This window comes from Phyllostomus hastatus, unplaced genomic scaffold (assembly GCF_019186645.2).
Source record: "Phyllostomus hastatus isolate PE091 unplaced genomic scaffold, TTU_PhHast_1.1 phas_contig_118, whole genome shotgun sequence".
Classification (NCBI taxonomy): Eukaryota; Metazoa; Chordata; class Mammalia; order Chiroptera; family Phyllostomidae; genus Phyllostomus; species Phyllostomus hastatus.
Window position 1 is genome coordinate 1,442,662 of NW_025333543.1, and position 13,456 is coordinate 1,456,117.

A 13,456-nucleotide genomic window follows, 5' to 3' on the forward strand; every position below is an offset into this window, starting at 1 on the left:
CATCTGCAACTGCTAGAGGCCCCCTGAGCATCAGGAACCCACACTTGGATTTGTTGAATTTGGATTTGTTGCCCAAATGTAATGAACGTTATAAGACAAGTGCTCCCATTCCTTGTCACTTTCAGTGGGTGGGTGAATATTTTTTAACAAGTGCCTTAAGGGGAAAGGACGAGTTTGGTGCAGCATTAGAGATTATGCAAGTAAAGGTATACATTAATATTACCAAACTTATAAAAAATACTTACTGATTTTTAATTAATAGGAGAATAAAATCCAATGAGTTTGTTATTCTACTTAAACTTCAATGGGATGTTCTCAGAGTTTCCTGTAGAGGATAGATTTTTATTGATATTTATTCAATAAGTAGACATTAAATTCTTACTTCATGTGCCAGATTCTCCACTAAGTGCTGCTCCTAGATCTCAAGGGGTTTTAGTTTGGGGGGCGGCGGGGGGGGAGTGTGCGTGTATTTCCTTCCTTGCCTCCTGAAGCCTGTGTTCGTATTTCCTGTGATTGAGATCCTCTTTATGTGCATTTGTCAACATGTAAAGTAACATATTAATTTTGTATCTTAGTCTTTGGTACTTGCATTGTTCATAGCTGATATAATTCATAGTCCCTAGAATAATTATTTTATGGTGAAGTCTGTTGTTTTATTGTGGTTGGTGTTTGGTTGATCAAGAATTACTTGTTTCCTTCCAAAATGCCTGATTAGAATTTTAGAGGGGAAGATTATTTTTCCTAGTATTCTACTAATGTTGATTGGAAGAGGGTGGCACAATATAAAATGGTTTATATGGGCTCAGGAGCCAACAACATATTTTTACCCTAAAAGCAGTACATGAACTCTTTTATCTACTTATCCTTCATTTACCTAATGATTATTGATTGTCTCAATAATTGTTATTAATTGGATCTTGGTTTAAATTATCTATTGGAATCTTACTATTAAAAGCCTATGACAAGTGTTTTTATAAATGTAAGATTCTTTTTGGCATATAAACAATCAACCCTAGTTTATTAATTATTGGGATGTTCAAAATAATTGGGCACATCCACATCCCTACTTGACCATCTATTTAAGCCTTTTGGGGTTTTTTGTTTGTTTGTTTGTTTGTTTGTTTTTTACTGTTTCTAATTGTACCATTGTGCTTGATGTCATTGATGCTTCATTATTTTCTGACAAGGTGATATTTGGAAACAGAATCTTTAGGAAAAAAAGATTATTTTTATCAACAAAGTAAGTGCTGGTCCTCCACCGAGGCTCTCACAGGCACTATTTGAAACTCCTTCTGAGCAGTCCTTTCTCCCTTCACACCTCAGCTCCAATGTCAGAAGCATTCGTAGATGAGGTCACATTGAGAATGTGCCTTGTGAAGGCTTGATTTGGACAGGTGGCAACTCCAAACCCTAACCTACCCTTGTTAAACCATATGGACAAGAGAGAAGCACTCACTCTGGTGCCTGGGGCTACATATTAAGAGGGCTTTTGACAGTGTCTGATAGGAGTGGAATGCAAACTGGCATATGGGCAACTGAGAAAAGGAGCACGCGTTTACACACAGAAGTGCGCTGGGGTATGTATTTCTGTGGGCTTACCATTTGAAACTGAATTTTCTCTCTTTTCTTTGTCCCTCAGCGTGTGCTTTCTTCTTATTTTGTCTTTTTCTCTCTCTCTCTTTCTCCCACTCTCTCTCCCCACCCTGACTCCCTTCACGCTCCCCTTTCCTGGATCTAGTTACCAAAGAAATAATGCTAATTGCCAGTTTTCTAAAACTTTGGAATGTGGGTTTATAACTTGATTTTTGAAATATAAAAAGCAACACTGTACTGAAACACGAGCAGACATTTGGCCAGAATTCACCACTTGTGACAGGTCTGAAGAAATGTAGGCAATCTCCATTTTCCCCCCTAATTTTGCAGGCTGTAATAATTTGCTACCAAGTATCACAACTGAACAGAAAAAGTTCTCCCTTTGCTACCTTCATTAAAATAAGAGACATAAAATAGCCAATATTCACATTCAGTAGAATTTTTAGCAGTCTGATTTTGAGCATATTGGTCAAAAATAGGATTTCTCATAGCATTATTATTTAACGCCATATGTTTTATATAAAATATGAAGAGATGCACAGGCATCAAGAGGTTCTGATAGTCTCCTGAATAACAATGTGGTAATCTTACTATTCTATCCAAGTAGTCATTTATTCACCAAGCATTTGACCACTTGCTCTGAGCCAGGGACTTCGCTGGATACTAAGAATACAGACTTGGTCCCTGCTAGAAGGACCTTGCACAGGAAGGACCTTGGAGGGAGAAAGAGGTATGTCAGCAAGTGCAGAAGTATAACGTGCACCACAGTGGAAGCCTGCACAGGGTAGAAAGTAAACAGGGAAACTAGTAAGTGGGCAAGGGGACAGGCTTTCAAGAAAGGTTTGGAGGAGAAAATGTGTACTTGAACTGAATCATAAAAATCATCGTGGTTGGACCTCAGGAAATAGGGGGGTAAGGCAACACAACTGAGCCAAAGAGTCATTTTCAGACAGGCCATGGGTGACTTTCAAACCATGCTAAGGCTGTTGGAGTTTATCATGATGATCCATTAGAGGATTATAATCTTTAGACGGGAAATTTTTAGTTTTATATTTTAGCAATCACTCTGCTTGAGATTTTAAGGTGAATTGGCAGAGGGAAAATTAGGAGCCTAAAGACCAGTTAAGAGATGATTGCATTATTCAGGGCAAGAGTTGAGAATGCTGGAACTGGAGCAACAGCAGTAGTGATGCAGAGAGGAAGGGGAAGTGTCAGAAAGGCAATCAGCATATAAAGTTCGCAAGTCCTGATTGCTACTTGGATGCACGAAGTGAACTGAAGGCCTGGGGAACGACTTCCAAGTTGCTGGTGTGGTGATATGATGGATAATCTCTATTTTCACTCTCTTGATGGGAATACAAGAAGAGAAGGGACTTATTTAACAGGATAATGGATCCAGTACTCAAGTGTATAAAAAAGCAAAATGCTGCTAGAAATACATTTGAGTCAACTGCTACGTAATCTTAGCATCTTTATGACATTTAAAAATGACATTGAGTATGATTTTCCTTATGTGCTTCTTTATTTTAACAAAGTATGATAAATAGCTAATCTCCAAATATATTGTAAAGTTTCATTTGAACTTATTTGTAGATGTAATAATTTGTCACATAAGCATGTGTTTTGGTCTTGGAGCGGTAGAAAACTAATGACAGTGCTTAACAGTACCTATCAAGACATACAGCTGAAGATTCTTTACATTTTTTATTAGTGGCCCATGTAATTTAAGGTTTAGGCATACCATCTAGATGTATAGCAATGTAAAATCATGCTGCTCTCAATGTCTGTTATAAGCACATTGAATACTTTCACAGCATTAATTCATTTTTCAGTTCATTGAATATAATAGTTTTGTTCAACCTCTTGGTTTTTTTCATATTGTAATAGTTTTTCAGAAATCTCACTCATGAAAACATACAGTCTATCTAAGATATGGTATAACTTGTTGGTCATTTGCAAGATTTTTTTTTTTTTTGCTTAAAACAATCCACTATATTACATTTCTAGGTCTTAAAAGATTCTGATGTGATGATGGTAGGTTGGACAGATATATAAATGGATGAACAGACTGGTAACAGTTTATGGTAACAAATTTGACTGATAATATAATTCTGTGGAAGTCAAGAGGGGACTGTGGCATAAAGTCCTTGTTCTACTGTCTAATAACTAAATGACCTGGGCAAGTGTCCTAAATTCTCTGTGCCTCAGTTTCCTTATTGATAAGATTGAAAAATGAAAAATGTATAGTTCCATAGCTCTTCTCTCATAGAGTTTTTGTGATGATTCAAGGAGATAATGCATGTCAGACACTTAGCGCTATGCTCAGCACTCTAAAAACGCTAGTGACAAGGAGGAGGAGGAAAAAGGAGAGTTGTTAAGTAGAGATCTAGTAAATACAAATTTGGGCATATTTTTTAATTTGCTCACCAGTTATTTAGCTGGTTTGAATGAGAATGTTTTATCCTTAATGTTCAGCATTCTTATTTTGTGACATTTAGTAAAAGAAACTGAATTACATGATCTATATAGTACCGTCTAGCTCTATGATTGAATCTCCAGGGATAAGTGAAGCTTCTTTCAGAGTGCTAATGAAAACATCATTAAGATAACATTAGTCTTCTAAATAAGACATTTATCTTTAAATACAATTATTATTCCTACTTTAATAGGAAATCTTTTAGCATACAGATAAGCCAGAAAAGATTATTTAAGCACAAAAAAATACTAACCCATACTAACTGGAGATAGAAAAATATCGTTGTTGTATTTCCTTCTGTATTCAAAATGACTTCCTACCCCACTTTCATGTTTCTATAGCTTTCCAGCCCTTGACAAATTTCAGAATCACTTAAAGTAATATATGTTGTAGGAATGTTCATAGTCATTCTACCATGGTGTTACATATTTTACCCAAATTGGAAAAAAAAATCTGTTTAGGCTTTGAGGGTATTGTTGCCCTGGAGAAGTTTGTGGATGATATTGACATATTTAGCTAAGCTGAGTATTTTATAATACTGTTAGAGTTGCTAGTAATTAGATTTAGTAACTATAAGCATGTCTAGCTATTCACATCCATTAAAGAGAATGAGATTGTTCAGGGACTTTTTCTCACCTTCCACTTCTGCACTCTAATCCAAGACACCACAATCACCACCATAATCACCTTCCTCTTCATCATCATCTTTTACCTGGTCTTTTGCAGTAAAGAACTGAGCACTGACCACCTTCTCTGCTTCTACCCTTGGCCACCTACTCCATTTTTCACACAGGAGCCAAGGAGACTTTTTCATGTTACTCCTCTACTAAGTAATAATAAAAACAATAATGCATCCCGCTGCACCCCATACAACCCATACTCCTCACCATGTCCTATCATCTAGACATTACCTTGGCTATTCATTCCTCCCTCTCCCTTACTCTACTCCTGCCATACTGGCTTCTTCTTTTTTATGTTTATTGTTGTTCAAGTAAGGGACATAAAGGGAAGAATAAACAAATGGGACTTCATCAAAATAAAAAGCTTCTGCACGGCTAAAGAAAACATCAGCAAAATGAAAAGGGAACCAAGTGTATGGGAAAATATATTTGCCAATGATACCTTGGACAAGGGTTTGATCTCCAAAATATGTAAAGAACTCACACGACTCCACTCCAGGAAGACAAACAACCCATTTAAAAAGTGGACAAAGGACCTAAACAGACACTTCTCCAAGGAGGACATACAGAGGGCCCAGAGACACATGAAAGGATGCTCAGCATCACATTGGCTTCTTTGTCCTTTTAAAGAACACCAGCTTACTCCTCCCTAAAACTTCCATGCTAACTGTTCCCTCTACCAGCAAACCTTCCCTCCAGATCTTCCATGGATGACTCCTTTGTTGTTTAGTTGCAATTAAAATGCCATCTCTTAAAAAATATGTTTCCTGACCATAGAGCATATTTTTTAAACAAACATGTTCTCATTTTGAAGGTTATAAGAAATCACAATTGGGTTTAGGATGTGTTCACTTGAAAAATATGTACCATCTAAAAATTACAAATTCTTGATTGAATATTACTTAGCACTACTTAGTATTTTCCTACAGATTCTCTAGTCTTTCATGGTGCAGTGTAGGCACATACTGACTCTCTTAGTCTGGACTGCAGTAACAGAGTACCATAGTCTTATAAACAGCAGAAATTTATTTCTCATAATTCTGGAGGCTAGGAAGTCCAAGCTCATGGCACAGGTAGGTTTGCATCTGGGGAGAGCCTGCTTCATAGGCAGCCATCTTCTTGCTATTGTGAAAGGGTCTCACATTGTGAAAGGGTTAAGGGGTCTTTCCAGGATCTCCTTTATAAGGGCACTAATCCCACTTTTGAGGGTTCTGCCCTCATGACCTAATCACCCTCTAAAGTCCTCATCTCCTACTACCATCACGTGGGGTGTTAGAATTTTGACAGAAGAATTTGTGAGTGGGGTTTGGACAAAAACATTGTCTGTAGCACTGACCAATGTTCTAATGACGATGTATGCAGAGAGGGCGCTCATCCTCTGGTTCAGGCAGGTGCACCGTGCATAGGTTCTAAGACTTTACAGCTACCTTAGGTAGGAAGTTTCATACCACAACTCATCAAAGACAAAAGGACAATGGAAAGATGCATGTAATATAATCTGACTGTTTTTAAAGGCACACATGGAAGACTACTTTTAAAAAGAAAATCCACAAATAAATAAAAAGTGAATTTAACAAGTATTTCTCTTAGAAGCAATCAAGCTATAGCTCCAAGCTCTGCGGTGATACACAGCATAGCACAGGGCTTAATGACCACTGGAACTCTGTATAATTTCTAGATTTACATGTGTCCCGGCCTTTAGGGGATCCAGCAGCTCCCTTGAGTTTCCAGTGAGTGGTCATACGCCTCCTGTGTTAAACCTCTCAGAAAGTAAAAACATACAACTTTCCAGGAACATTTTCAGGAAATATAATCCATTTGTGTTTTTGAGAGCCATGTATAGAAGGTCAGTTACACTTTATCAGTTTTCACGATGCAATATTTGATATGAGGAGCAAGATGCATTACCATCTATAATGCATCTGTTCTTCTGTGTCAGACTCTTTCAGGAAGTTTTTTCACCCATATTTTCTAAATGCCTGATTTCATCCCTCTGACAAACACTGTTTCTGCTTGACTATTTCAGCACTTTTATGTAATGGAAAGTTTCACAAACACTTGCAAGAAATCTTTGTGCCCTTGGTGGTTCGCTACGTCGATCTCATGGAGTCCTCCATCGCCCAGTCAATTCACAGAGGTTTTGAGCAAGAGACGTGGCAGCCTGTCAAGTAGGTATCCCGCCTAGTGCCCGCACAGCACCTGCCTCTTCTGTCCCAACAGTGTGACTTTACACATGGCCATCTGTGGTTGTTGCTCACGGTGGTCCCTTCCCACGTTGTTTGTTTCTTTACAGGAATATCGCCAACAGTCTTCCCAATGTAGCTCTTCCAAAAGTTCCAAGTCTGCCTCTTAATCTTCCACAGATTCCTAGCCTTTCTACTCCCACCTGGATGGCTTCTTTATCTGAGTCCACGTGTGTATTCCTCACTTATTTCCTAGTGGTGTGTTAGCTAGTGCATGGCCTGGGCTGTGTTCTATGCAGACGTGTTTAGACTGCATGGCATTTTGTCATTGTTGGTTCAGGAATACTGTTTGGGTTCTGTTTTCATTTTTAAGCTATTAAGCTAAGCTTAGCACATAGACAATAAATGGTGCCATTTTTTTAATAGTCGCTGGTTTGATGTAGCTCATATGTAACATATGGGGCAAAGGTCATTTGGTGACCCAGGTTGTAGACTGGCTAAGGGACATAACCAGAGTACTCTAAATTCAGACATTCGGTGTGGTAAGCAGTATGTCTGGGACCTGAGCTGGCTCTAGCTTTGTGACTGCCCACATGGCTGCTCTTGTGTGTGTAGAAAACCATTGTAACAACAGTTTCAAGAATATAATCTTTTCCTATCTTTATCTTAGTTTAAGAAACAATTTTGCTGGCTTCAGAGAAGAGGTTGTCCTCTATGTCTCAACACCAGCAAGGTCTTCTTTTATCCTTTCATGTATCAGTTGATGGTACCTTGTTAGTTTTAACTGAACTTTATGTCACTAAAAACCGTATTTATTAGCTCCAAGTGTGAAGAGCCTACCTACTGCGGATTCAGTAAGTAAGTAAGAGTCATTGAATGAAAAAGATGCGGTGTTTCAAACCAGTCAGTCCCAGATTTAGATCCTAGTTGATTAATTTTAAGTCTTTCTTAGCCTCAGTTCCCTCAACTCTAAAATGGATACAATACTTAATCTTAAGACATTCTTGTGAGGATTTAAAAAAAGCTTTGAAAAGTACTTGGCACATCCTAGGTTCTCAATAAATGATATCTACTACTATTTTACTTCATGATTGTTATTGCTATAATTATTGTTATTATCATCAATTATCACCATTATTATTATTATCAACAGTATAGTTTTCAAAAATATGACCTTCACAGCAATCAAATGAACCAAATAATAGCCCATATTTGGCCCAAAATATATGAAGTCAGCTAGAAAGAATAATAATTAGAAGAAAAACACAATAATTTATTGAGAATTTATTGTTTCACATACAGTGCCAAGTTATTTGTATTCTTTATTCTGTTACAGTTCTCCCAAGTTTCCCCTTTCCCCTCTCCACCCAGCCCAGCCCTCTCTCCTGCAGTCAGTCCCCTCTTCATTGTTTCTGTCCAGGAATCATTTACTGCACTAAGCCTTATAACAACCCTGTGAGGTAAATGTCACTCTCTCCATTTTACAGTTAAGGAAACTAAGTCATAAAGAAGTCAGGAGACAAATTTGTCCAATGTCTCACAGTCGGGAGTGACATAGGCAATGTTTGAACCCAGGTTTGCCTGACTTCAGAGCCCTCACTTATTGTCATTCTGCGAGAACTAACTGGTTGAGAACTCATTTAGTGTCCTTTCTACCTACCCTACCATCACCTGTCAAATCTATTCCCAGTCTAGTCTGGGGATCAAGAGGGAAAAAACAGAAGAAATGACCAAGAAAGAGAACAGCTAGCAAAATAATTTGGCTAAATTTCTGCAAGTTAAACATCATCATCATACTCATAATATTTATTAGGACATTAGGTTACATGTGAATCTCCCTCTTACTGCTTTGGGCCATTACAGTGTGTCAGGTGGAGTCTGTGTGTGCTCAGGGATTCTTAGGAAGTACATGGAATCTTTGTAAGATTATGATTTTTTTGTACTTCATACTGTTTAGTAATTTAACTTCTTTTCATCCTCATTTATCGTTTGTTTAAGAATCTTGATTTTAAACAAGAACACTATTGTGGGCATAACCTTGTGAAAGTTAAGGGATTTTTGTCATCACTATTTTATTGGCTTTGAGGTACGTGTGGACCCTGAATCTCATTTTTGGGACCCCTTTGTAAATTGCCCTGTGTCTCAGGACAGGAGTCGTGACCAGTCGTGACTTTGTAAATGAAGTGTTTACACTTTCACCATTCTGGGCAAATAAAAAATATGTTTCAAAGTTAATGACCATTATCTTTACCTGCCAAGATGATCAGCATTAGACTCTTTGTCAAAGTGGTAGAATGACTTATAATGTTATGATGCCATTGCAATTAGTTTTTTGAATTTTTGCTAGAAAGCATTAAATAGCAAATGCATTTCCATTTCACATGTATAAGGAGTTAAAAGTACAACTAATGATTAAGTGAAGATTAGTAATATCAATGTAACCACGGGTTTGAGGCTATATTCCTATACGCTAATGTATAAATTGCCTCAGGAGGTGCTTCCCACATTTCTCCCTACATATAATAATATCGTCACTCCAGGTTTTTTTAGTTCTAAAAGTGAATACCAGTAAGATTCTTGCTGGCATTTTGGGGGAATTATCTGATTCTGTTATTCACGTTTGAATTATTTATTCTGTTAATAATACTTCTAGGAATAAGTCACTCATTAGAAATAATTTTAGAATGAAAAAGTTCTGAAAAAATGGCAGGCTAAATATACCAGCTTGAGTGCAAACCTCTTGACATTTTTTTCACCTATCTATTTAATTATAACAAACACTTCTTAATTACATTCCCAATTAAGCACACTTATTGTTCAGAAACATATCATAGCATTAAAGAGCAAAAGAAACATATCCATATTCTCTGTAAAAATTTAATTGTTACATATTATAAGAAAGTCCATTTTTAATAGAATTCTACCTTTACTATTTGGGATTTTGTATTGAGTGTGATTTTTGCTGTTGTTATTTTGTGATGCTGTTAAAGAATGCATACATATTTCAAATAGCTCCTTATATTTCTCCTAAGCAAAAATTATAAGAAGTAGATTTGTATCTTCACCAATTACATTGACTTATTCTTAAAACACAGGTCCTCTAATCTACCAAATATTATTACTGCAGATACAAAGAGGCATTTTCCTTGGTAATTTCTTCTCTGATTTTTATTATATACAGCGCAAAAATGCAAAGTAAATTTTTTTCAAATATTTTTCACAACAATATCAGCATGATGTTGTTCTGGTTCTTGTGGGCACTAATTATTAAGGTTAAGAGCTATTTAGTGAACAAAGTGCTATGGGTCATTTCAGTGCTTTGCTGATTGGTCCCTTGAGACTTTAACTCTGAGGACATTCTGGCTAGACAAGGAATCATGAGGAATTACTGGCAGAACGGGAGTAGGGAAGCAAAGGAGAGTGGGAATGGAGCTGAGATGCTGAGGCATGAGGGCTGGGGGTGGGGGACCAGAAATAAACTTTTAATTAGCCAGAGCAGGAGGTGTTTTTTTTTAAACTAGCTAATTAAGATATAGTTATCTAAATAATGTGGCTATTTAAAATAATTTTATTTTTTATAAAATTTTCCACCATTTGCTTGTGATGAATTGATTTTTTAAAATTTTATTTTACAAACTATAAATATATATAAAAATATAAAAGTAGGTTAGTATACATTAAGTAATTCTTGGAAAACTGAGGAGAAATGAATCATACAGCCGCTTGTTTTTTCCCTTTGTTCTCTTTTACATTCAAGTTTCAATATGTTTTAATGAAGGAGGATTTTACTTTAAAAACATCTTTTTCTCTACTAGGCTATATATGTACATAATGGAAAATAATAGTTTTATATTTTGCCTCAATATGATATGTACTCTGGTACAAATTATTTTCGTACATAGAGTAAAACTAATTTTACCATAGTACATCTTGGCTCCACAGTTAGAGAGATACAAGGACCTGGAATACACAATTTTGCTCCAACTTCAGAGCACCGGGAAGATTATTTCTGTGTTAGACAATACCTTGTTAGGTTTAGGTTTAATTATGAGCTAGAAAAGGCACACAGCATTTCAAAATAGAAGTAAGATTTTCTTCCCTACCCAGCCTGTTATTTCATGTCCAGTACTGTTTCACCTTTACCCGTAATTGAGAAGTTTCAGGGCTCTGTGTGCTACACACCTGCAGACAGACAGACAGCGGTCATCCATCGTGATAACAGAGGCACATACCCGTGAGAAGAGTAAAGCTAGTAGTTGCTGTCATATGGATTCACTCGTATAAAACACACTTTCCTGAATTTCTAGAAGGAAATATTTGTGTATTTATCCTAGAGATTAGTAGAAAAACATTTGAAATGTTTCTTCCTTTGTACGCAGTTTGATTTCTTTACTAAAGTATCCTTATCCATTTTACACGTATGTATGAAACCTTCCTGTAGTATATTTATTTCTATTTTGTTCTCCTCGCCTGGCCTTATTCATTAAGAAGTGAAAAAGAAGCATTAGAAGGCTGAATAAAGAAACTCCTAGTCACTAGAGATTTTATGTGGTATTTCTTCACCAATGGCAGTTCATACAAAAATGGGGGCGGGGACAGTGTACTGATCTGCAGAGCTAACAGTGGAAGTTCATGGTTTTCTCCACTTTTCCTTTTTCTTCTAGCAATGGCTCAGCAACATCTGAAGACCTTTTCTGGAAACTTGATGCTCTGCAAATGTTTGTCTTTGATCTACACTGGCCAGAACAAGAATTTGCCCACCACTTAGAGCAAAGACTCAAACTAATGGCCAGTGATATGATAGAAGCCTGTGTCAAAAGGTAGACATGTATTTTCAAGTTACTGCTTAACATGCCAGCACCCAAAAACCACTTTTCACCACATATTTGTTATGGAATTGTCACCAGAAAGGTTCCAGTATGTACTACTGTTGCAAAGTTTAATGAGCATTAGGTTCTCTGACCTAAACTCTGGGGACCCGTGTAACTCATAAACTTGGCCTGATAATTTTCTGGGGTCTCCTAACCATTGACCTCATCAGTAGCACCCACACCACATTAATCATTTCTGTTGTGTTTCTTGTTCCTTCTCTGGGAATACTGTGCTTTAAATTCCCAAGGCAGTACTTCCTGAGACATAGGGAATAAGTCTGTTAAGTACTTTGCGTCATGTACTGTGTCTGTGTGCTGTGAAATGGCATGGCAAATTCTAACTATGATTGGTGCCAGCACTTGTTATGTTTTCTGTATCCTCTGTCTCCATCAGATGATTTCCAGGTATCCCTGTGCATCCTTAAAAACTAACCAGAAATAAGTTACGTAGCTTTGGATTCTTCCAAATGTGCTTTCATTTTTTAATCATCCTTACAAAATCAGCATTGCCTCCTAACTAGCCAGGCATGGTTTTTCATTGCCCGTGTTCATGAAATGTACAAGAACAAGGTGGGGCAGCGTAGCCGCTGTTACAGCATTTGCAGTAACAAACACTGGTTGGAGCAATCGAGTAATCCTGAATTCTTTAAAGCTAAAAAATCCCATCATTTGAATAATGATGGCCTTCCAAGGAAAGGCCATGGATTAGATTTTTTTTTTAAATCATATTCATTGTCTGTGATTCTGATGTCTCAAATCAGTGAATGTTCTTTGGACACTTATTAAGACCAATTCCAAACAGCCTGTGATGTGATTTCTTTCAAAAATGTCACTGTAAACCTCAGGTATTTGAAAGAGAAACTAAGTGACATACATTTTGTGTTGTACATTATGGCGTTTTAGAGTTTTCCTGACTTGCGCTTTTTGATTTGATAATAAATCCTCACATGGAGGATTTGCTCTGCTTTCTTGCAGAGAAGCAAGTGATTTTTCTGGTTGGATATTAATTCAGGCAGTTAAGTGAGATTAGGAGGTTTTCCCATTACAACTGATGCACTAAAAGTAGGAAATCACTTCATTTGGGTAGAGATATTGCCTGAGTGACTGGAAGAGCTCTGTTTAACAGAAAATATCATAGCCTGATCTTTCACATGAGACACCTGAAAAGAAGAGCATCCCCCCACCCCACTCCCAAGCACTGCCACACTCCTTATTTGCGTGTTTTAAATTAGCATCTTGTAGTATTGATTTCACTGTCACAAAACAGGTGGGATGTATGTCAGAATTTCTTACTCTGAATTCATGTTTTAATGACTAGAACAAGAGCTGCATTTGAACTCAAACTGCAAAAGGCAAACAAAACCACTGACTTGCGCATTCCAGCTTCTGTGTGTACCATGTTTAACGTGTTAGTTGATGCCAAAAAGCAAAGCACCAAACTCTGTGCCCTGGATGGAGGACAAGAGGTAAGTGGATGGAGTGTCACAAATGGCAACGCATCACGGGTGCCCTGGCAAACGACAGTGCTCTTTGCAGAAGTTGTTCACTTGATCAGATTACAAAAGACAAAGTTCTCCAATATAAGTGTTTGGTCTTTTCTTCACCTGCATATGGACTGCCCTTTATCCTTTGTTTCTGTCGATTTCTTCTTTT

The 13,456-nt window shown here is 37.2% G+C and overlaps 1 protein-coding gene across 18 annotated transcripts in view; it reads left to right on the forward strand.

Annotated features, from left to right (window-relative positions):
• The window catches only part of CADPS2 (calcium dependent secretion activator 2), a 586,770-nt gene that overhangs the window by 512,683 nt on the left and 60,631 nt on the right, over window positions 1–13,456 (forward strand). For 9 of the 18 annotated variants that reach the window (XM_045846981.1, XM_045847023.1, XM_045846989.1 and 6 more), the window contains 4 exons: window positions 6,776–6,917; window positions 7,043–7,162; window positions 11,597–11,752; window positions 13,122–13,269. In XM_045846981.1, the coding sequence (XP_045702937.1) occupies window positions 6,776–6,917; window positions 7,043–7,162; window positions 11,597–11,752; window positions 13,122–13,269 (566 nt within the window). The remainder of the gene's footprint in view (window positions 1–6,775; window positions 6,918–7,042; window positions 7,163–11,596; window positions 11,753–13,121; window positions 13,270–13,456) is intronic. The other 9 variants (XM_045847028.1, XM_045847029.1, XM_045847037.1 and 6 more) reach the window with 1 other exon arrangement.